Source organism: Syngnathus acus, chromosome 13 (assembly GCF_901709675.1).
Source record: "Syngnathus acus chromosome 13, fSynAcu1.2, whole genome shotgun sequence".
Lineage (NCBI taxonomy): Eukaryota > Metazoa > Chordata > Actinopteri > Syngnathiformes > Syngnathidae > Syngnathus > Syngnathus acus.
In genome coordinates this window covers 12,743,747-12,769,330 of record NC_051098.1, presented here as the reverse complement: position 1 = coordinate 12,769,330, position 25,584 = coordinate 12,743,747, and the positions used below count along the sequence as shown (strand labels likewise).

Genomic DNA, 25,584 nt, shown 5'->3' with positions numbered 1-25,584 from the left:
TGGCATGACTTCCCGTCCTTGGCAGAGGTCCACGCTCTACTAAGAGCCTTTCGAGGTATCGTTATTTTTCTTCACTGATTGTCCAAGAGAAAATAATGTGCTTTCGTTGCCTTGCAATCGGACACGCGGGCTCCGTTTTGCATGCTCTCTTAAGTTAGCGATTACGCTTCATTATTTGCTAAAGGGCTACATGGGGACGGATTGAGCTTCTGGCACACAAATACACACACAAACATGGATGACATTTTGAGAGCAGAGAATGTCTGATGGAAACATAGCGCAAGGCATCGGTGACAGAAGCGGGGCGAGCATGCGACCTACCCGTCGTTGTAGGCGGCGTCGCGGCGCGCCGACGCCAGATTGTCCATCTCAATGGGGTGGTCCTGTAAAGTCTCAAGGAATGCCTGCTTTGCTATGTTTCTACACACAGGTGGAGAGATGAATATGAAGCCGCTGGTGAGATGCGCGTGCGGGGAAGCACAAGGAAAATACAACGTTGCGCTCTAAATGGACAGACAGACAGCGTGGGACATTGAACATCTTGCGCAACCTCGACCACTACCACGTGTCGTCCCAGCGAAGCCGTCACCGAAGTGGCGGCGGGTGACATGAGGCGAATAGGCAACGCAAATTCATTTGGTAACAACGGGGGCATGTTCAGCTCCGCCGTTGCCCGGCGGGGACGACACTTGCAAACGCGGCTTGTCGCGACGATTGCTTTCACATGAGGAAGCAGCCTTAATGACGGATGCTTTTGCACAAGCCTCGCCCAAATAAGGGACATTTTCAGTTCATGCTAAAATTCCCCCGTCTGCTCCATAAGCAAACAACAATGGAGGAACAGAGCTGCCGCATGCGACGACAGGGCTTGTGCTCCGAGAGAAACGTCCTGCTTTTGAAGTATTTTCTCAGGCGAGGAATCCAACTTTTAATGAGCACAGATACCTGAGCTCAGGAAGGGGGAGAGGAAAAAAAAAAAAAAAAAAAAAGAAGATGGGGCCAGATACCAGATCGGAATGCGACCGAACGCGGCGGAATTCACATTTTGATTCCGAGGGCCATTATCACGCTATTGGCTAGTTTGTTAATATCCAAAGTTTGGGGAAAGGGTTTTTCACTTTCTTACGTTGACAAAAAAAAAAGTTCACTCGCTGAGCCATAGCGACTGTAGACGCTCGATGACGACATTTGTTCCAGAAGGAAATTAACCGAGCTGGACAAGACCGATGAATCAAACCACTGCAAAGCTTCTCCAAATAATCAAGCAGGACGAGGCCATCATCTGGCGAGTGGTCACTTTTCTTGATTTGCTCTGACGTGTTACTAATGAGAGCAGCGCCGCGTTAACACCCATGACACGGGACGGATGCACTTGATGCCAGACCATCCCTGTCCGTGAACGTGCGTCACGCCGCGCCGTGCCGCTTGATTAAGAGTCGGCACCACATTTCTCTTGTGATTATAATTGAGACCCGGCCGCGTCGCCACGGTGACCGACCCGTAAACAAAAGGCCGCAAAAGCGCCACTTTTCTCTTGATAGTCACTCACTCGTCAGCTCTGACATCCTACTTGAAATTGTGTTTGGTTTTTGTCTGTCAAAATATTTTAGACATATATTTAAACTTGATATTTGGATTTTACCATTGGTTATGGCTTCATATAGGATTTTTTTTTTAATCTATGTGCGTTTAGAACACAGGTGTCAAACCCAAGGATCGGGGTCCAGATACGGCCCGCCCACATCATTTTATGTGGCCCGCGGACAAATTGTGCATCAAATTCATTCATTACTAAATTGTGTTCACTTTTAAAATTAATCTTTTCTCAAATAAAAATTCTAACAGTTTTTACTAGTCTAATTTGAAAACGAGTTATTTGTCAGTTTGTTTCATAGTCCATAATATGAGGCGTTCATACATTTATTTGGGTTGACAGTCATAATGGCCCTCCGAAGGAAACTATAATTACGATGCGGCCCACGACAAAAATGAGTTTGACACCTCTGGTTTAGAAGACTCTACCTGGTCTCCAGCGGGATGTTGCTGTTGAGCAACCAGTTGTCCGGGGCACCTGCATCCGGGACGCCGCCGTCGGGGTGTGCCGAGGATCCGCCGTCGGTGGGCGCGGGGCTGGGGTTGCTCCGCGGCGTGTAGTTTCCTCGGTTCAAGGAGTTGATGGAGGCCGCATGGTGTTGAAGGTGGTTGGGCGAGTGCGAGTGGGACAGCGGCAAGGGGGGCGTGCGCAGCCGAGGGTGGTTCTGAAAGACGCCGTCTGCAAAAAAACAAGAGGGAAATGCTAATTATTCAAGATTGCTTTGGTCCGGGGGACACAAAAGTCAAACGGCGAGAGCAGAACGCGCAAAACAAACAGACACAACTAGATAATAAAAACAGTTTTTAGTCATCTGGCGTCTTCGTCGTCTTTTCTTTTCTGCTCAAACACTTTGAAGTGTTTTATGACACACGGTCAAAAAAAAAAAAAAAGAAAAAAAAAGGGGGGCAGAGATAGAACCCGGACGCCATAAACTAGCGAGCGACAAGCTCGTTTAGATTTATAATGTGCATTTTTCATTGGCCATCTGCAAAGAGTGCACCGGGCGCTGATTTACCTTCCACTCTGGTTTGAACCCGGTTCAGCGCCACATATTTCATGGTCGGGAGCCCAGACAAGGAGAGTGTTTTGCAGGAGGGGGGGGCGCTACTGTATATCACGCTCGTGTCGCGTCGACAGATGGCCGAGCGGGGCGCTTCCCTAGTAATTAGCCCGGCTGCTGAGGCGGAGATGCCGCGGGGGGAAAAAAAATAAAATAAAAAGGGACCGGCGTGATTTTCGGGGGATGACCTTCCATACCGAAGCCCAAACTGCGCTAATAAGATTATGCTAATGTGGTACGTAAAGGCACACATGCATGGAGGAAAATCATATTTCGTGAACAAATATGATACAGCAGACACCTGCCGTAATTGAAAGTGCTTTCAATTAAACACGGCAGGCTTTTCCTGATATTAATTTTGTTTTCTACATGAAGCCGGAATTGTTAGCCATAACACTTACTGCATGCTATTTTGAACTGTTCATAAATCCATCAACCATTTTGTTTTGTTTTTTAATAGGGGCACATCTATGTTGGAAAAAAATATTAATTAATATTATATTAATTAATATTAATAATTCAACCCTTCTGTTATGTAACGGGTCAATGTAAAAGTTAGAACTGGGAGAAAAGAAAAAGCAAGAGGATAGCCGTGTTTTTTCTTTATATACTAAATCATTTTTACATTTGACATGGCTTATTAAATACAACTGACTGAGTACACTCATTGGAACTGCAGGTGAACCGTTGCTTTTAAAATAAAGGGCTAAAAACAAAACTCGCCAATGCCACTTAGCCGCAATCATTCAAAAGGACGGCGCGAAAAAAAAAAAAAAAAATTAATGGTCCTCTATTGACTGGCTGAAAAGAAAAGGCGATTCATTAGTTATCACTGAGAAAGCCAGGACGGCGACTGGACCACAAAGGGCAAAACTTTCACATGCTTTTACCAAACAGAAGCCCTTCCACAGCATTCAGTGTGAAGAAAAGGACTTTTTCCATTTTTCTTTCCAGCAGATGCACGCGTCAGTTGTGGCCTCCTGACGCTTCTCTGGGCCAGTAATTAAGCTAATGCACCTTCATTAGCGCAGACATCTTCCTCCCCCACATGCTGACTGACAACACAACACGTTGCACACACAACAACTCAAGCACATACATGAATTACGGCCTCTCTCAGGCGTGGATGGTGGACATTAGCTAATTAGCACCTAAACAATTCCACCAGATTTTTTATTATGCTAGTAGTAAAGCGTTTGGTGCCGACAGCTTTACCAATTAGCATATTAGACATTTTGCTAGCAGCTGTTACATCCAGCAAAAGAAAAGTACAACTCTAATAAAAGGAAATCAGCTTTAAATTTGCAGGGGTTAGGGTTAGGGTCTAGGGTCCGGCCTTCCTGTGTGGAGTTTGCATGTCTTCCCCATGCCTGCGTGGGTTTGCTCTGTTTTCCTCCCACATTCCAAAAAACGTGCATGGTAGCTATTACGCAAAAGCATGTGCTGCGCTCAAGCGGCGTGACATACAAAAGGAGCCCCGCCAGCCCCCGTGGAAAGTGTCCGAGCGTGAGCCATTGGGTTGGACAACATTAATCAAAAGCTATGGGCCTCCTAAATAAATCATTACATCTCGCTTAGCTCGGCAGCGCCTATGGCTAATCACCACTGCACTATTTCCAGGCGAGTAGTATTTGCCTATTAAAAAAAGAAAATACAAATAGAATTTGTCATGAAGGCAGTCAAGCAACATTTTTGTGCCAGCTCGCCCCGAGCCCACTCTTTCCTGCACCGTTCGACGAGTCCGCGGGGAAGCTCGACGCGGGAATAGCAGCCGTCTCTCCCAGACTTGTCGGAGAGCTAACAAACAGGTAGCGTAGAGCGAACAACAAACACACGGTGGCTCAACCACTGAGCTGCCTGCATTACTAATTGTAGTGCTTTAGATGTCACACATAACAGCATGTTGCCAGGAGGCATACTTGCTAGACCAAACTGAGTGTAAAAACAGAAAAACTGTACTATGACGGCTCAGAACCATAAACGCATGCGACACACATGCAAGATTTCGTTGTACTCGACTATAATGTTGTGCAAGTCAAGTCAAAGTTGATTTATCATTGATGTTATTGGTATTTTCATCAAAGTACAGTTCTTCCCATTCTTGTTTTGAGCCACGGACTGACGTCACGTAAAAAGCATATTTTGACGGACAGGCTTGCTAACGACATGCAACTTCAAGTGTTGAACATCGACTAGACAGCCAGTTGGTTTGACACCTGTTTGTGTTTATATATCTATCTATAAGTACTATAGATAGATAGATATTTGATTTGATAGAACTTTATCCCACAGTGGGGACTTTATCGCAGCAGCGTTCAAGAGTGCAAGAATACAAGAAACAAGTGCCAAATGTAAAAATGGATAAATTACAGACAAACAAGGACAAGTGCCACTAGTAGTGGTAGAGATGATACGGAAGGAACCCAACACATGATCAGGTGTAGAGTCTGACAGCAGTGGGAATGAAGAACCCGCGGAACCTTATTATGATATATAAACATTGTGCTTTCTTGCAGCAAGTATAATGAAAACAGAAGGGGCCCCAACATTGAACCCTGTGTAACGCCATACGACTATGATGCAGTGTTGGGAGGTGGTACAGAGATGGACAGCATGTTTGGCAATGATGTGTGGGAGCATGATGTCGATTTGTGCTGCGATGAAGCAACTTTCACATTAAACACCAGGAGTAAAAAATAAAAGCACATTTTGCCTTGATTTGGACAACAACACAAGCAAGAGTCCTCTTCGGTAGTTCAGGAATACTTAGTGGAAACATTTCAAGCATGCTTTGATAAATGCAAATGTGTTTAGAAGATGCGGGAGGCGTAAAACTATCAATCCATCTCCCTAAGATAAACTGGGGTTCACTGTAATGTTATCTATAAATCGAGCTTTTTTTTTTTGCTATCCTGAGCCATTAGCAAGGCCGCAGGCAGATGCCCGCCGCTCTTCTCCCAAGATCTCATGGATTTCCTGTCACCGCTGAAACAAGACGAGTGGTTATGCGTGTGGCGCGCTGTACGTCCGTCTGCCGCACATCCATCAGGGAGGTCTGCGAGATTTCGTTATTGGGGGGAGGTGGGTGGGGGGGGCACAGATGGTCTGCGATCATCATGCAATGGACGTGATGCATCTCAATTTGTGTCAGCAAAAACAAGAAGCTATGTCGCTATGCAAAGGGTATTAGCCACGCTCGCCGTGTACTGACAAGAATGCAAGAGGACAAATTGTCTGGCGGCTGCACTTCACTGACAACAAAACGAGCGGATCAAGAGAAAGAGCCCGTCTTTGAACCAAACGACATCACGGCGTCATGTTCTTCTCTTGTCAACAGTAACAACAAAGTCCATTTTGATGGTTTGGGGGACTTCTGTCCACACAGAATACGCATTTTCAGCTACTGAATGAGGGGAAACTCAGCAAAAAAAATAAAAGGATCTCATTTTGTAGCGCCACAACAATAATGAATATTTGCTTTTAAATTTAAAATTCAGTAGATAACGATAACGAGTAGATCGATTCAGTCGCTAGCTAGCTAATTATAGAGGTACAGCTAGCTAGCGAGATGCTAGATACTTTATTCATCCCGTGAGGGAAATTAAATTGTCACAGCAGCAATCTTCACAATTAGCCTCACGGGTTTCAGGGTCAACCTCTTTAAAAGCACATTTGCTTCACCCTTGCATGGACATGAGGGGGATGATGAAGCAGTTTGAGAGATTACTTAAATTCTCTTGCATCCCCTCTCTTTGCAATCCCCCCCCCCAGGCCTTGAGCATGCACGGCTCAGCATTCCGGCCCGGTCAGGTGTGAGCTGCTGAAGGGCGGGCGAGTCTCTTTTTTTCGTTTGGTCCTCCCCCACCCCCTAGCAGCTGCATTGAGAGCCCACAGAGGGCCGGGCCCCCTGCCGCTGGGTATTAAGAGATGCTAATATCAGGAGGTGTGCGTGTCTCAGATGTGGGCCCCCGCAGGCAGCCTCCCCGGGAAGGAAGCGCCTCGGAGAAAGCCGACGGCCAGCGTGAACAACGCGCGGCACAAAAGGGACTGCAAGCTCCGGCGAGCAGGCCTCATCAGCCTTGCAGCCATGCCGGTTCTTCCCAGTGAAACCAAGAAGAGGAGGAAGAGGGAAAAAACAAAACAAAAAACAAACCCACACTGCATCCTTTCAGGCTTCTATTTTGCTACCTCGAAATCCTGCGGAAGACTTAAATCCTGCATGTGGGCTCCGAGATGACCCCAGGCAAGCGAGCGTGATGCAATGTGATAAAAAGCCACCTGCTCCGCAGTGCAGCACACAGACTGTGAGCTTGTTTACTGACAATTAAAAAGGTATCATGAAAAATGATTTCCCCCCCCCACTCTTGTCTGGCTTTTTAATCGCCTGTTGGTGCGCCATAAAAACACCTGAGAGACACCGCGGGAGCTTTTTAGCCGGACTCATCCTGAGCTACGCTGTCCACTAAAGTGTTTTCAATAAAAAGAGGTTATTATAGTTCGTAATGTCCCCCCCCCCACACACAGAATTCAAATTTGGTAGCAGTCGGACAAAATGTGTAGGACGAATCCGTCTTTGAGTTTCCGGCTGAAATTGCAGCAAAAGTCCAGCTGGAGAGAAAAATGTCCGCCTATTTGTTTTATGACTTTTTTTTGTGGGTCTACTCATGATAGATAAGAAATTTCATGTGGCCAATTGAAACTAGCTTCAGGGGATGGTTTTTTATTTTAAGTAAGTGAATTGATAATGATAAAGAAACGAGTTTTCGTGTTTACCGAGGCCCTGGTAAAATTGAAATTTGCTTGAGTTATCAGGTGGCATTCAAAAAATAACACTCAGTAGCTCTTCTACACAAAATCCCACGAGACAAACTGTGAGCATACGCTTCTTGTTCAATCACTTGGTTAAACAATAAGCGAAAAACACGATTACATTTGATTCGATTGCTCGGCTGGACGATTTGAATGTAATTGCTCTGCCAAATGCTCTCGCATGTGATGTGGTGCAATGCAGCAACTTTTTTTTTGTTGTTGCCGGCTTAATGAGTTGTGTGGCGGCAAAAGAAAAACAATGCGGGGGCTCCTCTGATCTCCTTTGTGATTGTAATTAACTCCTCGCTCGCCGTCAGCCGCGAAGCAAAGCGCATTTAGCATGACGCTTGGCATCGGAAAAGGAATGTGGAACTAAAGGTGGAAATGAAGAAGTCCTCCTCACTCCTCCGCCGCTGTCATCCCGCTGACATCCCCGAGGCTAAGCTAACTGCTTTAGCTTGATTGTTCCTCACCGCCCCCTCCGGGATCGCCCTGACACGGTGTGATGACCACCGTGTCACCTCTTGAGGAATTAAGGAGGAGATTTGCCACGGGATTAATAACTCATTGCGAGAAGGGGGGGGGTTCTTCCTGAGCAGGCGGGCGGCCGAGACACTTTGGAGTTTGATGTAATTCGACCCGTTGGGAACTCCATCAATTATTGAGAGCCTTTCATTTTGCGTTGTCAGGAGAGGACAGAAAGTTGCCAGTGAAGGGATTGAAAAGAAAAGAAGCCATCGAAACGCTTCTTGTTTGTGTGACAAGTGGTCGGACACATTAATTAAACGCTCAAAGCTTCTCAAATAGAACAAAAGGCCTATTTTTAAATGGGCTAACATTTCCTGAATCAGGTTGTGGTGTGCTTATGTTGCAAAAATGCCTCTCAAACGGCAATCGGAATTTGAAATGAACCGGGAGAGTCAATTCCTGCAAAATGTGGCTAAAATTTCATTAGACAGTTCTATTATAAGGTTCTCGCTAAGGCCCAAAAAGTCTGTGAAACTGGTGTGGGAGGGTGAGGGTGAGGAAGTGCAACAGGGCTCATGTTTAGGGCCCCTCAAATTATCAGCAGGAATCAAAACATTGTTTTTCTGCCCGATGACCGAGCGAAAAAGGCAAATCGTTCTCATCAGCAACAACCATCAGAGCGACTCGTACTCAGCGACAGCACTTTTCAGAACAAGATCGCCGATCAGCCGCCGCCGTCTTTGGCGAGGAGCCGACGCGTATTCGCGAGGCGTCGCGCGGGAGCTTTTCAAAAGAGCTAATCTGGCTCGAGGGGGCCGCGTTTGACTTGTTAATTAAAGTAATGTCTTTCACCGGGTTAAGACTTGACGTCACTTCCAATGTGGGGGCTTTAAATGTGGCGCCGTCTGACAGTGTGAAGAAAACAGGGGGGAATTGTGACAAATCCATAAATCCCTTTTCTATAGCGTTTGTCCTCATATGGAAGCCGCAAATGACTGGGTGAGAGAGGCGGGGCAGGGTACACCCTGGAATGGTCGCCAGCCAGCCAACTGAGTCAGTCCTCATCCCTCAACTTACGTTTTTTAGAACATGGGAGGAAAACATCCAAAGTCCACACTGAAAGACCAACGTCGAGATTCAAACCCGAACCTACAAACTGCGAGTCGGATGTCCTAACCAATCGAACACCGCGCTGCCAAGAGGGACAAATCCCTCCTTGTGAATCCGAATCATCCATCTCTTTGAAAGCAACATCTGAACTCTGCAGACCTCGCTCGCCGGCGTTTCCCGAGGCTGTTTATCTACTTCGAAACTTTCTCCTCTCTCTTGCTGACAGGGGGAAAAAAAAAACGTGTTGTTGCTCGCAGCCATCCGCGTGACCTACAACATGAGACGTCCGGCGGCGAAAGATGGCGGGCGGGCCGGGCCGGCGGAAAGCAAGTAGAGAAAGCGAATCCACTCACCGTCAGCAGCTGCGGCGTACACGTTCCCTGAGCCAGCTTTAACTAAGAATGAACCGGGGCCAAACTCATCCTTCGAGTCAGAGTCCCAGGCTGGCTGAGCTGCACTGTTACCTAGCAACCCCCCCTGGTTGTGATTGGTCCCAACGCGAGGGGGAGGGAACGGGTGCTGCTCGACAGGGGAGGAGGAGGCGGAGGAACAAAGCTGCGGAGGACCTGTGGACCACAAACAGAGACAACACACGGTGGTGGAGGGTCGCTGGATGGCTGTGGCACACCCAAACATCTCACACACGCACACAATCAAGACTTAAATAACACTTGACAAACAAACATCAACACCTTCCCCCCGGTCTCAGCCAACTCAAGGCAGCTGCGAAGAACAAGATGTGCCTTCAAAACACCTTCAAAGGGTGTCAGATGTATAAAAAGACGATTTTCTGTGAAATATCACTTTCAAACACACACTTTGCCGTGTGCGAGACTCAACTGCAACACTTCAATTTCCTCACCTTGATTGCCACCACTTGAGGGGCTCATGAACTTGGTCTCCTCGAAACAGCAACGTGAAACGAGCTCGCGAAAAATGACGCTCTGGTTGGCATAAACGCTTCTACCTGACGCACCGAGAATTTGGAAAATCTGATGATGGGTTCTAAGCCGGATGATGATGATGGCCTTAGTTGATGTGCTTGTGAATTCATCACTTCACCCTGGACGATTCAATCCCTTCGATGAACCTTTCCGGACTACGTGAGGGAGCTGGATGCGAACAGAACCCCGGGCAAGATCAGGAAGAGCACAGATGACATCGGCTAGATTGAAACCCAGAAGCTCCATCTGTAATAAAACGCATGGGCAGATGCGCAGGGCGCTTGCGGGTATGGATGACCTCCTGAGGCAGCTGGAGAAAATACTTCAACCTCAAATAATCGCAACCACCTCAGTAGGAAGCGGGCGGGAAATGACCTTCACAGCACACATGAAGAAGTGACCACAACGAAGGCTCATATGTATACAAGCATGGATTGAACATTTGTAAGGCTAACATATATGACTAGCTTAACGCTGACTAATGACTGACTACTGTGGAGTATGATTGGAGGGACAGTTTCGGTGACAAGTAAGAAGGTTAGAATATTTTGAAGCTGCTCCAGGTCTCCTAGCAAACATCTGAGCAGTTTTAACAAAGGTATGACGGCGGTCCGCCTTTGCATTTCTGCTGACCGGACCTCCATCCATCACAGCTGGGCAAGTGTCCCGCAAGAGTATTAGAATGCAACTCATTGATTTGCATCTAATTAGAAAACAATTAGACGGGTTAGCCAGAGAGAGGGCCGAGCCGTGCGCAAGAAGTAAACGTCTATCGGCTCTTTTGAGGAGGCGTCACGGGACATCCTTCGCCGGACTTTTACTGTCTGTGCTGTAATTCGGGCACTTTCAAACTTCAAGAGACCACTTTGAAGCGAGAAATGTTTCCAAAAATAATCCAGACGCCAGTTAAACGTTACCTTGCGCAAGCTAACTTAACCCGCTTCCGCTAACAACGACAGAGCGGAGCTAATTTACAAAATTCACACACAACCTAATTTATCGCAAATTGTTTTAGCGCACCCCAGTTTGAGGACCGCTACTCAATGCTGAAGCAATCCGGGCAGCGTTTCAGCTTGTGAGTGACCCCTGAAATGGGTCGGCGGCCACCTTTCGCTCGCCATCGCTCCAATCCATCAGACCTTCACTTAGCATCAAGTGGACCGATTAGCTCCTGACAGCTCCGGCGAGCAACAAGCAAACGCGTGGTGCATTAAAGGTCTGAAGCAAATGCATTAGCGGGCTCGTTAGTTAGGAGGACCAACATGCTAGCTGGTGATAGCTAATGAAAGCGCGGCGTTAAGCGCAACAATCCCAACAGAGCGACTCATTACGGGTCTCATTAGCAGCAGAAAGCAGAGTGTTGCTACTTCATGTCAACAAATAACAAAACACACAAAAAGTCCAATTAAACAAAAACATTTTCATTAAAAAATGCATTAACGTCAATTCGCGGCGTTTGCTTATTTGTTTTAATGAAATACTTTTGTTAAAAGCAGCTTTTAATGCTTCTGGTAATGTGACGTACATAAATGGGTACGCTCGCTTTGAAAAATAAGAATTTCACCCAGTTGTCAGCACACACGAAGACTTAAAGAGCGCCACACAACAGTGAAAAGGCGCTCGCGGATTCTTTAAAGCCAACAATCAAAGTGAGAAGAAAGCGTCTACAGCTTCCTTAGCTTATCAATTTTAACCGATTCATCGAAAATATGAGCCAACAGTAGCTGCTTCAAACAAATATTTCAAAGGCCCCTAACCCATTTATGTGCAACTTCTTTTGATAGCTGTCCACCCAATTTTGAGTCGATCGATGAAACTATTTTTTCTTTATGCACTTATGGACTAACTTCAATGATATGTTATTTTTCCTAGCATTTTATCAGCATGTAGTGGACACTCGACCGACACGACTACAAGTTGTTGTGATACATGTCCGACTCATTAACTTTGTTTTTCCAAACATATTGATTGATGCATCATTTGTGCCAGCACAAGTTCCCGACGCCTTGGGCGGAAACTAAAGTTGACCTATGTGCCAATTAAATGAAAAAGGAAAATAACACGCACGCATTCTTCTGCACACTTCAAGTGGCACGCAATTTTATTTTTATGATTCGATGTATTTATTATATTTTTTATTTTATTTTTTTTAATTGACAAAAACAAATGAAACACTAAACGCACAATTTGGTTTAACAGTCTAAAGCATTCTTAGCAATCTTGGGCTAATTAGCTGCTTCAGCTACATTAGCAACCTCTACTTCAGCATCTTTAGCCGAAACCTTAGCAATATTAGCACCTCTATGAGATTCAGCGATACTATGCCTTACTAGGTCCCACTGATATTTGTCAGGTAATATTTACACAATAAATCCAACACACAAGCAAATAATTCGAAACAAAACCTCTCCCACAGCTCCCGATTGTTTCTTTTTTTCATTTTTTGGGTTTGACTATGTCGCAGTCAAAGAGAGAGAAAGAAAAATGAGTAATCATTGTTCCATTAAATACACCTCTTCCAGCAAATAGAATTAACGTTCTCATAATGGGAGCTACATGAAGCTACTGTTGCCCAAGCGGCGGCTTAATTGGAAGCCTAATGGCTCTGCAATTGCACCGAGCAGCGTCGACATCATCATCATCATCTGTTTTCTTTTCATTCCCAGATGACACGCCACAATAGAGTTTAGGTGCGACTCTGGGACTTATTATTTTTGTCTCCATTTCGCTTTTTATCAGTCTTAGGGGGTCTTGAACTCTTTGGGTCTGGGGACCCCATAAGCTGGCGAAGAGCTGGCGGGCGGCACAAGCAAACTCTGTGGCTGCCAAGAAGCGGGAGGCTTTTCTTTTTTAATACATTAAATATATAAACATAAAAGTCTGCTTAGAGGCCTATAAAAGTTTGGCCCCGACAATATTTGTTCTCAGTTACACTTATTTTTATTAAGCCTTTTAGCACAACAAATTACAGTATGTTATTGATGAAACAAACACTGTGTACCCTTTATAAGTCACAGTTGCCTATTTTTGTTAAATAAAAATATAATCGTGACAAAGATTTATGTTCTCTCAGTTAAAAAGTCTTACGGCAATAAAGTTGTGTTTTTCCCAACATAAAGTCACAATATGATATCAAAGTCGAAGTTTAACAGCATCAGAAAGTCATATTTTTAAAACTCCCCGTTTTTCTGAAACCACGCATTTATTATCAAATGAATAGGACCACTTCTAATGCACGTATTCTCCAAACAATACACCTTTTGTTGTTGTGGAAAAATAAACTCAGACTTTACACAGGTAATAATACGCCGCCGCTCCATTTTGAGAACAATGAACTTGCGGGTGATGCCAATTGAAATAAGAGTTGCACTTGAATAGATTCCATTTGGTGGCTTACACTGCCAAAACAAACAAACACGAGGACTGGCAAAGAAAGCAGTACGTGAGCCAGCTCGGGAAAAATATGATGGGGGGGAGGAATAAATGTCTTGGACTGCGCTCCTAACCTCCTTTCAAATCAATAGTCAAAAAGAATGGCGCTAATGTACGGCACGGTGGGACACAAATGGTCTTTTTATAGACACGGCACAGGAAATGGAAACGATATTTGCTTTGTAATGAAAGAACACGACCACACAAGACGGCACGGTTCCATTTAGGGCCGACCTGCAACGTCGTTATCGCCACTTAAAAGCCGGTGTCCATTACTCAGACTCCGAGTGTCGAGGAAATTATGGAGGGATGCTTTGCGCCGGACCGGGAAGCTAACGCGAGCTCGTTAACGGACTCGCCAGACACACCACTGTTTGAACATGTTGCAAATGTCGTAGTGTCGTTTTTAGTCATCTCTCGTGATAAACAAGCGCAAATTAATGGTGTCTGCAAGTCAGCAGGTGGCAGCAGTGGTTCCAAAAGCACAGTTTTGTACTTTTTGTCAATATTGGGTGCAATGCATTTGGATCGTTTTATTTTATTTGTATTTTTTTTGTCAAATATAAATTTATTTGAGCAGTTTACTCTTCTCCATGACAATTTCAGTATTTCATTCCTGAAAAGTACATTTAATATTATTTTAAGCTACTTTTAACGTTATTCACAGTTTGAGCATTAATGACGAATGCACTAGTGAAGACGGGAAAAAAAAGGGGGGGAGAAGGGTTGATGAGATATCGGATCTCCTTTCCATCACGCTGGCCTCTGTCACGGCCATCCATCCAGTCCACTGTCATCCTCCCAACTGGAGGGACGGTGCATCCCGCCATCCATCTGAAGGACGCCGCCATCTGTTTGCACTTTACTGTGACAAACAACTATGAGAACTCGCTTTTTTCAAATACCTGCACTAGACATTTCAAACGAAGTATTATTATAAATTTGGGGTAAATTTCGATTAATTTAAATGATTTTTATAATTTAAAAATAAATACATTTTATTAATTAATTTAATCATATGAAAATAATCTTTTGGTTTAAGTTAGCATTTGTGTATATATTATTCATTTTTGGCTGATATTTGTACTTATATTTTTTCTACATTTGTTTCTTTTTAAATGAAACAGTTTCTCCATGCTCTGAGTCACTAAACAAACATTTTCCATTAGCTTCTTCCTGGTCGTTAGTGGGCTTGTCCGCGGAATCATTAGCGTTGATGTAGTGTGGCATCATTACCCCTCCCTCCTACGCCATGTAGCTCACCCTCTCCCAACCCCCCATGATGCCCTATTCAAGCCTCCTGGCAGGGGCCGTCATTGTTCAAGGATGAAAAGTGAACACTGTTGTGCGCTCACCTCAGCCTGAAGGCGTGCGACGACTATTTTAAGCATCTCCTGGCCGACACAAGTGCCCGGAACTAACACGCTTGTGGGCCTGTATACACGTGTGCTCTTTTAAATGGACCTGGCTACCTTGATATTTTTTCGCCTATGCTGGCGATTCTTGGTTTAGCGTACCTAGCATCTTTAGCTGTCGGAAATCTTAGAATGAGAAAACTCAAGCTGGGTAGACAGATGAGGAGCTCGCCTAACCTTTCCAAGAATTAATCGTAGCAACCTTTAGCGGCCTTACATGTTTTAGCTAGCTAACCTGCTCAGCCAACCATAGCTGCTTGGGTCTCGTTAGCCACCTAAACTGTCATAGCACCCTTGGCTATTTTATTAGCCTAATCTAAGATGTGTTAGCATTCTTATTTGCCTTGATGAGTTTCATCGACCATAGCTGTCTTAGCCACTTGAGCAATCTTGTTAATTCTTAGCATCCTGAACTTAGCAAATTCAACAGCCTTATCTGCCTCGGAAACCTTATCTGTGTTAGCATTATTACCCTTAGCCGTAGCCTAAGGGAAGGAAAATAAACAATGGTGATTGAGCGTAATTATCAGCTTTTTACTGTCTCCTCTGGCGGACAAACACAATGACATGAAGAAATAATGGCCCAGAATGGGCCACTTAACCCACCCACCACCGTGTCATCAGTAATGAAGATGGGGGGTTCAAAGAAGACAAAAGTTTACTTTTGCTGTGTGAGAGACATTGCGGGCCACTCATTAGGCCCCCACAGAACAAAGAAGTCCCTGGCTGCTGAGCCTGCCTTTATCCCATGGTTCCTTGAGAATGAGATGGCCGCCTTTTGATTTTTTCTTTCTATTTTTTTTTAAGCGCACCTTCCTCAAAGTGCTATTTATGCCCTGCGTGCTTTTCCATTTCAGTCACTTTGTGCTAACAGTTTGTTTGCACGTCTGCAGAATGTAAAACACCGGGCGCCGAGCGAGACGTCGGCAGCGCTGCCAAATCCTGGCCCTACTTAATTCACAGCACACTGGCATAAACTTGAGCCACGTTGGTTTTTTTTTTTGTTTTAAACGCTCCTACATACGAGAAGGTGGCTCATTTACGACGGGAGCGGCGAATAAATCACCAAACGGAGGAGACGCTGATTGTGCAGGTTTTTTTTTTTTGTGGGCACTTTTCCTGTGATAAAAGTGCAAATGCGAATTCAACCTGGCGATACTAAGAGGAATAGAGAAGAGGTATGCCAGAGCACAAATTAAAAGAAAGAAAAAGAGGTAATCCAATTTTCCAATGACTAATTCCCTGTGTGGCAATGAATAGAAATGTGGGCGCCTGCAGGGTACAGTAAATGAGCCTTTATTAAGGCCAAAGCAGCAATAAAGCTGCGTTGGAAGACACCGACTCGCTCTCAACAGTGGTCATTAACATTTTCTTTCATTCTTATAAACTGCTTTATTATGAGATGAATTGATCAGGGGTCCTTATTAGGGATGATGCAATAATTACGGTTACTACCGTATGAAGCGTCTCTCAAAGTAGTATTGCGGTTGTCTTTTGGATTTTGCCATCCGAAAAGACAAACGGAAAAAGAAAAAGGGCATTATTTTTTTTCAGTATTTATATCTGTTGTATTTCTTTTATAATAAAACTAGTTGATTGAGTCACTGTTTTTTGTCTTTTTTTATTTGTTTCATTTTGTCTAAAATATTTGTATTATTTTCAAATGTTTTGCTTTTTTTTGGTGGGGTATTTTTGCGCTGTATTTTTAATCATTTTAGCTTATTTTTTATCTATTTGTGTATTTTCATGTATTTGAAATAAATATTCAGGCATACATGTTTGATTGATTGTAACTGTAATGATGTAAAGACAAAGAGCTGTATTACTTCTAAGTAGAAGCATGTTTCATCCTGAATCATCAAGCTTTGCGATCATTTTGTCATTTGGCACGCCGGCTGAAATCAGATGTCGTTGAAGTCGATGCTGGATATTAATGGCGCTGCGGCGTGTGCATGAATAACTAACGAGCGGGCAGCCCGCCAATGCATTTCACCCTTGGCGGAGCGACTCTTCATATTTGCTAAGGATCGAGTGTCTCATCACAAGAGGGAGTACGAGGCGGGCGGGAGGTTAAGAAGTTCTCGCATCTTAAGGTGAAATCGAGCGCTATCGACTGGACAAAGACGAGCCAATCTATTACGGGGCGACGGAATACAATTAAAAACACACGGCAATTAAGCGTGACCCCGAGATCGAAGGCGTTTCGGAATAACAAGCGGTGTGCTCTTCCTGGCGATGCAAACGTTGACACGGTCATTTCAGTTACTTCCAGACTGAAGGGCGACACAAACCTATTATCATACCGGAGAAATCTTTCCTTTTAAAAAGGACATAACCGTATCACCATAGCAACCGCACCGCACAACTTCACAATTTACACCCTATGTACTGCATGGATGTATGTATAACCCTTTTTGATTTCTTGCTTGTTAGTCAACGCCTGATAAAAAGTGACAACCCAGACCTTTTTTTTGTTCCAACCTGACCTAAAACTGAATTAAATGCGACCACCAATGAGAGAGAAGGTCTCGTAGCGCTGCTACTTCATCAATTAGCACTTGTCTGTGATTTAATGAATTGCCAACAATTTGGACAGAAACAGGCGTTTGTAATATCGGAATATTGGACCTAATGTAGGGATGGCAAATTGGGTTCTGCTTGTACTTAATCAAGTCAAATAATGAAAAGGATCGTTAGCGAGCAGGCTTACACAAATGGTCCTTCGGGTACGAGGAAACGTGAATGGCACCTTGGCCCACTGTGAGCAAAAATGTTCGTTAGCAAACTTCATTAACAGAATAAAATCAATTGTTCCCAAAAAGAGTTTTTGCTTTAAGATCTTTTCCCCTGCTGAAAACTAAACAGAGAGGATTGCTTGTTGTGCGTTAGACGACACAACTTTGCCTTACAAACAAACATCTGCTAGTCTAATTGGAGGGCGCAATGCAAAACACGCGGAGCGGCTAACAAAATAAGCATCGCTGTTGCGGTCCTCATAAACCTTCAAACGACAATCAGCAGCAACAGATACATACACATAAAACACAAAATAAGATTTGACTATGAAAATGGGACAAATTCATTTTGAAGTCCAAAATAAGAAAAAAAAAATCTCTGCGGTGGTCCGATAATTAGGGCTAGCATCGCTATCTCGCCTCGAGCAGGAAAAGTGTGTATTGCATCTTCTCAAAGCCACATAAATATAATCACAAATGGGGATAATTAGCTGGATCTTGTGTGGGTTTTAGGAAAAGAGCATCAGGATTAGGCCGCTCATCCCCTCTCGCACGTCCCACATCGGGGCAGCGGGCGGGGAGCGGCAAGCCCCCCCCGGCGCCCCAAATGCGGCGATGCCCGTTATGACGATCCGACAAACTGGCAGGCGGCGGGTGTGCGGCCGCGCTGATAACAACCTCAAATTGTCCACCAGGGCCTCGAAAAGCTTGCAAATTAGCCTGCAAATGATCCGGAGAAGCTCTGCACTGTAAGCCGCAGTGATCTGGGCCCAAGAAAAAAAACAACAGAAAAAAAGAAAAAGAACGCATAAACAACCCCACAAGGAGGAAAAGATTGCCCACTGAATCTTTTTTGAGATCTTCACTTCGTCTTACTTTTTTCGACATAAGACGGAATGATTTGGATTTTTCCTCCCTATCAAACAATACGAAGCAGCGTTTTGCCTTTTGAAACACACGCTCTCGTACAACGCACCGCCGGGCTGACGAAGCTTCAAATCCTGACATCAGATATGACTCGTCATCAGCGATATCACGTAACACGTCGAGAATTACGAGCTGAGGCTGAGATCAATAGTCAAGACGCTGCAGGCGGTGGCATCAAGCAAAAAGAAGAATCCCCTCACATTGTCCCACATTTATAGAAGAACTCAATATATGCAATATACGTACGCTCGCATTGTTTCCACGCTGATCTCAATTTGCGTGTGTGTGTTTTGACTTCAATTACCAAAACACCGAGCTTGCATAAAATAATTTTTATAGCGACCACAAAGTGATAGTGCATTAAAAAGTATGAAAAGATGCAGAAAGGCTTGGTTGGTTAATATTTAATATGTTTTGAGGGACAATAAAAGCAAGACAGCTGGAAACAGCGCTGATGCTATTTTCCGTGTTTCAATGAAAAATGATTTCTTGTTATCTTTATATTGCGGCAATAAAAATAAAGAAATCAAACTGTTCCCCGGGCTTGGCCATCCGTCGCTACTGATGCAAATTCCAATCAGTGTGAGAGGCTTTCTTTTTGCCTGCCGGGATTCTGCGACTTATCCCCCCGCCGTGCTGCTCTTAAAGATCTCAACCTGGCGAGCAGATCAACGCTTTAGCGAGTCTTTCAGCATACAATCAAATACACGAGGGGAGGTGAAAGAGGGCGAGGATTTAGATTGATTTTTTTTCCAGACACGTTATGCAACCCGCCCCATCCCAGAATGGAGAATTAGAATGTACCAACTAACCAAAGAAGTGACCAGCTAACCAGCTACCTACGACTCGACTAACCAAATAACGGACCTGAATAAATGTTGACTACCAGAAAAACCAACAAATTGATTAACTTAGATAAAAGTCTCGTCGTGCAAGTAATGCTGCCACCTAATTGCTGAGTAACCATGACGACGAGGGCCAATTCTATTTCCAGAAGCTAACCTGTGCATCCAACAAAACTGTGCTCACCGTTGTGGCTTTGATGTAGTGTTTCACCCGGCCGATTCTTGCGCCAAGACCCTCCTGTGTGCACATTTTATAAATAGGCAGCTCTCAAATCATTTACTTAAAATGGGTGGGGATGCTTACCAGAGACCAAACTATTTGTATACAAATAATAAAGTCCATCTTTCATTCTTGTTAGAGGGTTAAAGAGTGGATTCATTCTGGACACTTTTTTCGTAAGATAGCAAATGAGGCACAAGTGAGTTGGCCTGTTTTGCGTGACTGATGACAAATGTAATTAACGTTGAATCGCTATTTCAGCCGCTTCCATTGATTTCCTATTCTTTTATTTCCATTCCATCTAAAATGGTGTTCAGGAACACATATTAGCATTAGCGTGTTGTCACCATGAAGTTAGCTTGCGACAAAACGTTTTTTTTTCCCCCCCAACACATCAATAGCTGTCACATTAAAGCATTTCTTTTGTTTTTATTGCTAAAAAAAACATGCTGTCTAATGAAACAAATGAAGCTCATCGTGTATCAATTAAAGCAGCATAATGTGCTAATTGGATTCTGCGAGAGAATCAGATTGTAATAAGAAGGAGAAGAAGGTCTGTTGCTGCAAGGGCGACCCGGGATTACCTACTTTACTCGAGCGCTCGATAATGCTGGCGGACCAGCCAGGATACAAGCCTCCCGTGATGTGTCGGCTCAGAGCGCCGCACGGCACTCCTACGGAACGCTGACGTGATCAGACGGGCTTATTTTTAGGCCTGTTATTCCAATAAATAAATGATGAGACATGTTTATTTCAAGGCCAGTTCTGCTAGCGAGTTAACATGTACGTTTTTTGATGTCTTTATCTGTTAACACATTTGCTGTTGCTTAAAAAGCAGATTACACGACTGAAGAGTAGAGGGAGCAAAAATAAGGTTTGTCTCATCACCAAAGACACTGATTGACAAATTGGTTAAATAAATGACTAACAAAGTGACTCATAAACTTACAATCTAAACAAAAACTAAAACTCTTGAATCTTGAAATCTAAACTAGCTAAGTCACCAACAATCTATCGACAGACTATTCAACAACTGACTAACCATCAAATTTGGTAATTGGCCAAGTGACCTATCTGGTCATTTATTATCCAACTTACTAATTATGCAACTCATCGACTAACTAGCCAAATAATTGTTTATATGCAGACAATGCTAAACTCAGCTTGGTTTAGCGTTTACACAATAATGGATGCATGAAGTCAGGCTGGCGCTGTCAACCCGAGAAAATGGCGGGCTGATACGTGTGATGTGGATGAAAGTAGCATTCTTCAAGAACTTGTCTGGTAATTTGTGAGCAGAAAGTTGTGTTGAAAGAGATAACCGCGTAGCCGAGAGGCTGTGGAACCACGTAAACGCAGATCCTCCAAGCGTTGTCTTTTTTTGGGGCGGGGGTAGCCTGGAACGACGCCTAAAGGCATGATGAAGATCACCCGCAAGACTCCAGACTCAGGAGCAATTACCTTTGAGAAGGGCACAATGAATTGTGTGCGGAGAGCATGTAGCTACGAGCTAAACGAGCTAACCAGACAACAAAAAAGCAGTGTCACTCAGTCACTGCACACTTTGCACACAATGTCAACCCACAATAGCAACTAATTGAACAAATAACAGTTGACTAGCCAGTTTACCAACAATTTACCTGACTAAACAAATGACCAAATGACTATACTAAGTGACCAACTACCTCCCTGACTAGTGATGGGAAAATGAAGCTTCAAATTTGCTTCATGAACCAGTATTTTATGAATCCTCACTATTGTTTAAGAAAGTCAAAGAGTGCCATCTAGAGGACTCAAAAAACACAACTGGTTCATGAAGCAAACTTGAAGCTTCATTTTCCCATCGATACATTTTCGGACCTCAAGAAAACAGCAGCCAAGTGAAGACTGTGGCGTAAAATACTGCAGCTTTTCCAAGACTTTTATTCCAGCATAGCAATGACAAATCCGAGCCATATGTTATCAGCTGCGGGTGGGTGCCGTGGGATGGAAAAGGGGCAAAGAGTTGATAGCGACGGGCCGAGGCTGCGAGTGCGCCGTGCATGTGGGTCATGGCTAACAAAGCCAGCGGCGGCTCTTTTAAGTTACAGTAAGACGCCCGCCTTGATGTTCTGCCTCCGCAGGGCCTCGCTATGACTCAACAGGCGCTGGCTGCTCCAAGTATCCTCACGGGGCTCTCTCGGGAAAAGAGCCATGATGGGAAACACGCGCACACACACACGGCATTCGGGCACTTGCACATACATGGAAAACACACAAGGAATTGGCCCCTTTTTCCCCAGATTGATTTTTCTGTTTGCTATAGCTAGATAGATGCTGATTAATGGATAAAGGACTGAGCAAACGTCTCGCGTATTCGTCAACAGTCGGCGCTTGCTTATTTGCATGCATTAAGCCAAGGGTCAAGCGAGTCGCATGTGAAAAGGGGGATTGGGAATGAGGGGCGCTCGGCGGGGGTGGATGCCCGCCGGCTGGAATACATTAAGAAGCCGAGTAAATGGTTTGTTGGTTTAAAGACACTGGAGCGCACACGAGCCGCACGCCTTATTTGATGGATTTTAATTAACTTGCCATATACAAATTGTATCTTATCGGGCTCGGTTGGATTAAATGCCCCAACTCAAGTGCTTTTTTTCTGCTGGAGCCAGAAGAATAAAAAGGCTGCTTCGAATGACGATGCGAGTCTCCGACACGCCGCGTCCGTGACGCCGCAAGCCGAGCGCCGCCGTGCCGGGAGCTTCTCTTGAATTATGTACAACGGAGGCACAATGTGGAAGCCCGCACACGCTCGCCTCGCCCGAGTCAGCCACTCAAACGGATTCTCCCTCTTGCGGACATTTCTGTCACTTAGAAAATACATCGGCAGATATAAATGTAAAACCATTTACGAGCTGCTCCGCGAGGCTGCGTCAGGGTAATTAGAATCTCGCCGACGGGCGCTACACGAGCTTAGTTGTCTGCCGCCGAGGTGTCCAGAGAATTCTGTTGCAAATCTGCCACATCATATTTGGGGTTAGGGGCGCACAAAACAGGAAGCGCGAGACACTTGGCGAGCTAATACGAAGAGGTAAACATGACACTGATTCAAGGTGAGACTCAAGACCTCAGCGAAGGGGGAAACAAATTTGGTGACATGAGATGGAGGCCAAAGAGAGTGCAAGACTGCAGATCGACGTGAATGCGTGTCAGGATCACAAATTGCCAACAAAGATTTCACTTCCGTATCTTTGTGGAAATGAGTGGATATTTCGATAATGCGACCGGCTTGTTGACGCGAATTCCCACAAGGGGTACGTGGAGGACATTTTCTCACAGCTCTGTTTAAAATGGTCTTTGAGTAAAAGTCTCTCATGGTGAGCAAACCCAAACATCAACTCATCATTGTACTCACCGTTTTCCGTGTTTTCATGTTCCGTGTCGGTTAGGGTCAAATTGGAGTTGGCCCTGCTGGAGAGGCACGAGCTCCGGCCTGACTTGGGGTTGCCGGCGCGGCCCCACAACCGGACGGCGTGCTCCGGCGACACGGCGCCGTCCGTCTCCGTGTCGGCGTCCGAGCCCACGCTGACAGAGTATTCGCGGTGCGGCATGCCCAGCTCGCCCCGGTAGGTTGCCGCGTGGTGGCCGTCGCCGAAGCCCAGCTCTCGCAGGGAGAAGTCGGCACCTGCGGCAAAACGTGGGGGCTGATGACATATGACGGCGAGCACGTTCCAACCTTGAGACGTGCGCATCTTTTAATCAGGCAAAGTTGTGATCTTATGACTGCATATGTAGCGTTTAACTTGTTGCTAGGCGACTAATCAAAGCCTCTCGAGAACATGTCTCTTCCATTTCTTAACAACCTGCATGCAGTAAAGTTGACTGGGGGGTTGGCGGAAGAAAAAAAAAAAAATCATCCATTTCACAGGGGAGCTCCTGAGCAGACTGTAAATGATAAAAACGTCGCTTGGGTGGAATTCATTGCCATTTGTCCTCGATACAACACCGGCATGTTAGCAGGATTTCATAACCTTCTCCAATCTCCTATCGCATTAAGAAGAAATGAAAAGTGTTCTCCATAATCCAGCCATTTCGTTCAACCCTACGCCTTAGTATCAGAACACAAACTGAGCTGAAAGTTGATGCTAAGCTAGCAGCTAAAATCCCACCTGGCCGGCCAAACTCGTCCACCTCGTGGTGCACCAGCTCCTTGACGCGGTTGCCGTAGGCCACGCGGGCGTCGTGGTCGAAGGCCTTGAGGGTCTCGGTGGAGCTGTACGACCTGGGGTGGGTTTTGCCATCCTCGCTGTCGGCCGACGAGCTGGTGTAGCGCCGCTCGGGGGGCTCCTGCCGAGCCGTGGTCAGCGAGCGGTACGGTCGGCGTTCCTTCACTTCCATGGCGGTGGCGCCTCTCCGCTCGGCTCGTGTCAACAAAAACCAGTCAACCGAGATGGCTTCCTCTCAGAGCGTCTGTTAGGAAAAACAAAATAAAGGGGGCAACTTTTTAAGTTTGGTGCCATGCTTAGTTTGTTTACATTTCGCTTGGAACAAGACGTTGAAAAATTAAGCTAGGCTAATGAGCCACATTATCGGATGACATTTCACAACGCTCTTCTGCCAAATTTGCCATTTTGATGACAATGAAGGCGTTTAATAAATTTTAATTCACAATCCTGCCAAATTGGTCTGCCAAATAATAAACACATCAAGTACGACAACAGCAAAAAGTGATTCCAGCTCGCAATTCGAACTTCCCAGTTTCCCCTCATCACATCAACGTATTGCCAAAGAGGTGACCGATACTCTCTTGGGAACAAAAACAATGCTCATTGAGGTACATTCTTGAAACTTTAGAAATCCCCTCCTTCCCTCCTTTGCATTAGCATAGCATCAAGGAATGGTTTTCAAAACAATAAAATTAGCAAGCGAACCCCCGGAGCAGTTGAAGAGCCCTTACAGCTGGCGGGTGGGCGGCGCTTCCGCGCACCCCCAGCGGCCCAGGTCCTCGCACGGCGGCCCCGAGTCATTAATCACCGCCATCCTTTGAGCTGTCGATAGATACAAACACAAGGCCACAATGGTGGTTTTCAAGCACATGTTTCGCCCCCGAGCAGAGGCAAGGAGGCTCTAACGGGGCTCATTGTCTCCTGCTTTGTTTTCCCAAAGCGGGCACTAGCGTAGCATCCCAAAAAGCATTGACCTCCACCAAGGAGGTTATGTTTGAATCAGCGTGGGTGGAATGTCCTCACAACACACATTCGGACACGGGCGTTATCGGGACATTTTTGGGATGTCAATCCACACACGGGTGACACAAGAATTTTAAAAACTGCCATTTGTGCTGAATTAATATGTCCTAATAAGATTTGCTTCAACCTACGTCGGCTTCACTATTAAGCTAACCAATGAAACACTAAGATCGTATGACTTGATTTATGCCTCGCCTAACCCAAGTAGCGGCTTGACTCAACTTGCCACACCGACTTGGGACTTTAAAGCTTAAAACTTACTTTATAAGTATGTGACTCCAAGCCACCGGCGAGAAGCGCGCGCCGCTATCATGCGATAATAAGCTAACGGTTTGATTTGACAACGGCGCCTCGGCCTGGCGCGTCCAAAAGAGATAACAGCTCCATTTTTAAAGCGTTATCATCATCACAAGAAGCGAGGCGGCTGAGAAACAAGCGACGAGGAAGGTTAATGAGGATACACTCACAAAGACGAGTTATTTACAACCGGCTCTGACAAACGACGTGCCGGGTAGCTTCCAGATGAAGATAGCCACCGAGCGCTTTCATTTCCAAAAGTTGCCCCGCCGTCGCCGCCGCTCGGAGCGCATTATCTATGCAATGATTCCAAATTGATTATCAGGGACAAAAGAAATGATGGATGGTCTGTTTTGCCAACTTTGTTTTTTTACTGCAATCAGCGTTTTTCAATAGCATTGTCCGCATTTGGCAAAAGGTGCCGCGTATCGGTCTGAGGCAAATAATGTTAAAACATTTCCAACGAACAAACACATTGTGCCCATTGAAGTCATTAGATCGGG

The 25,584-nt window shown here is 45.2% G+C and overlaps 1 protein-coding gene across 9 annotated transcripts in view; it reads right to left on the bottom strand.

The window, feature by feature from the left end:
- Nucleotides 1-25,584, bottom strand: part of tenm4 (teneurin transmembrane protein 4) — a 97,747-nt gene that overhangs the window by 56,243 nt on the left and 15,920 nt on the right. For 4 of the 9 annotated variants that reach the window (XM_037267070.1, XM_037267071.1, XM_037267073.1 and 1 more), the window contains exons 2-6: nt 23,705-24,005; nt 22,951-23,220; nt 9,395-9,607; nt 2,023-2,272; nt 322-420 (exon numbers count right to left, since the gene is read on the bottom strand). In XM_037267070.1, the coding sequence (XP_037122965.1) occupies nt 322-420; nt 2,023-2,272; nt 9,395-9,607; nt 22,951-23,220; nt 23,705-23,933 (1,061 nt within the window). In that variant the 5' untranslated portion in view covers nt 23,934-24,005. The remainder of the gene's footprint in view (nt 1-321; nt 421-2,022; nt 2,273-9,394; nt 9,608-22,950; nt 23,221-23,704; nt 24,006-25,584) is intronic. The other 5 variants (XM_037267075.1, XM_037267080.1, XM_037267079.1 and 2 more) reach the window with 3 other exon arrangements.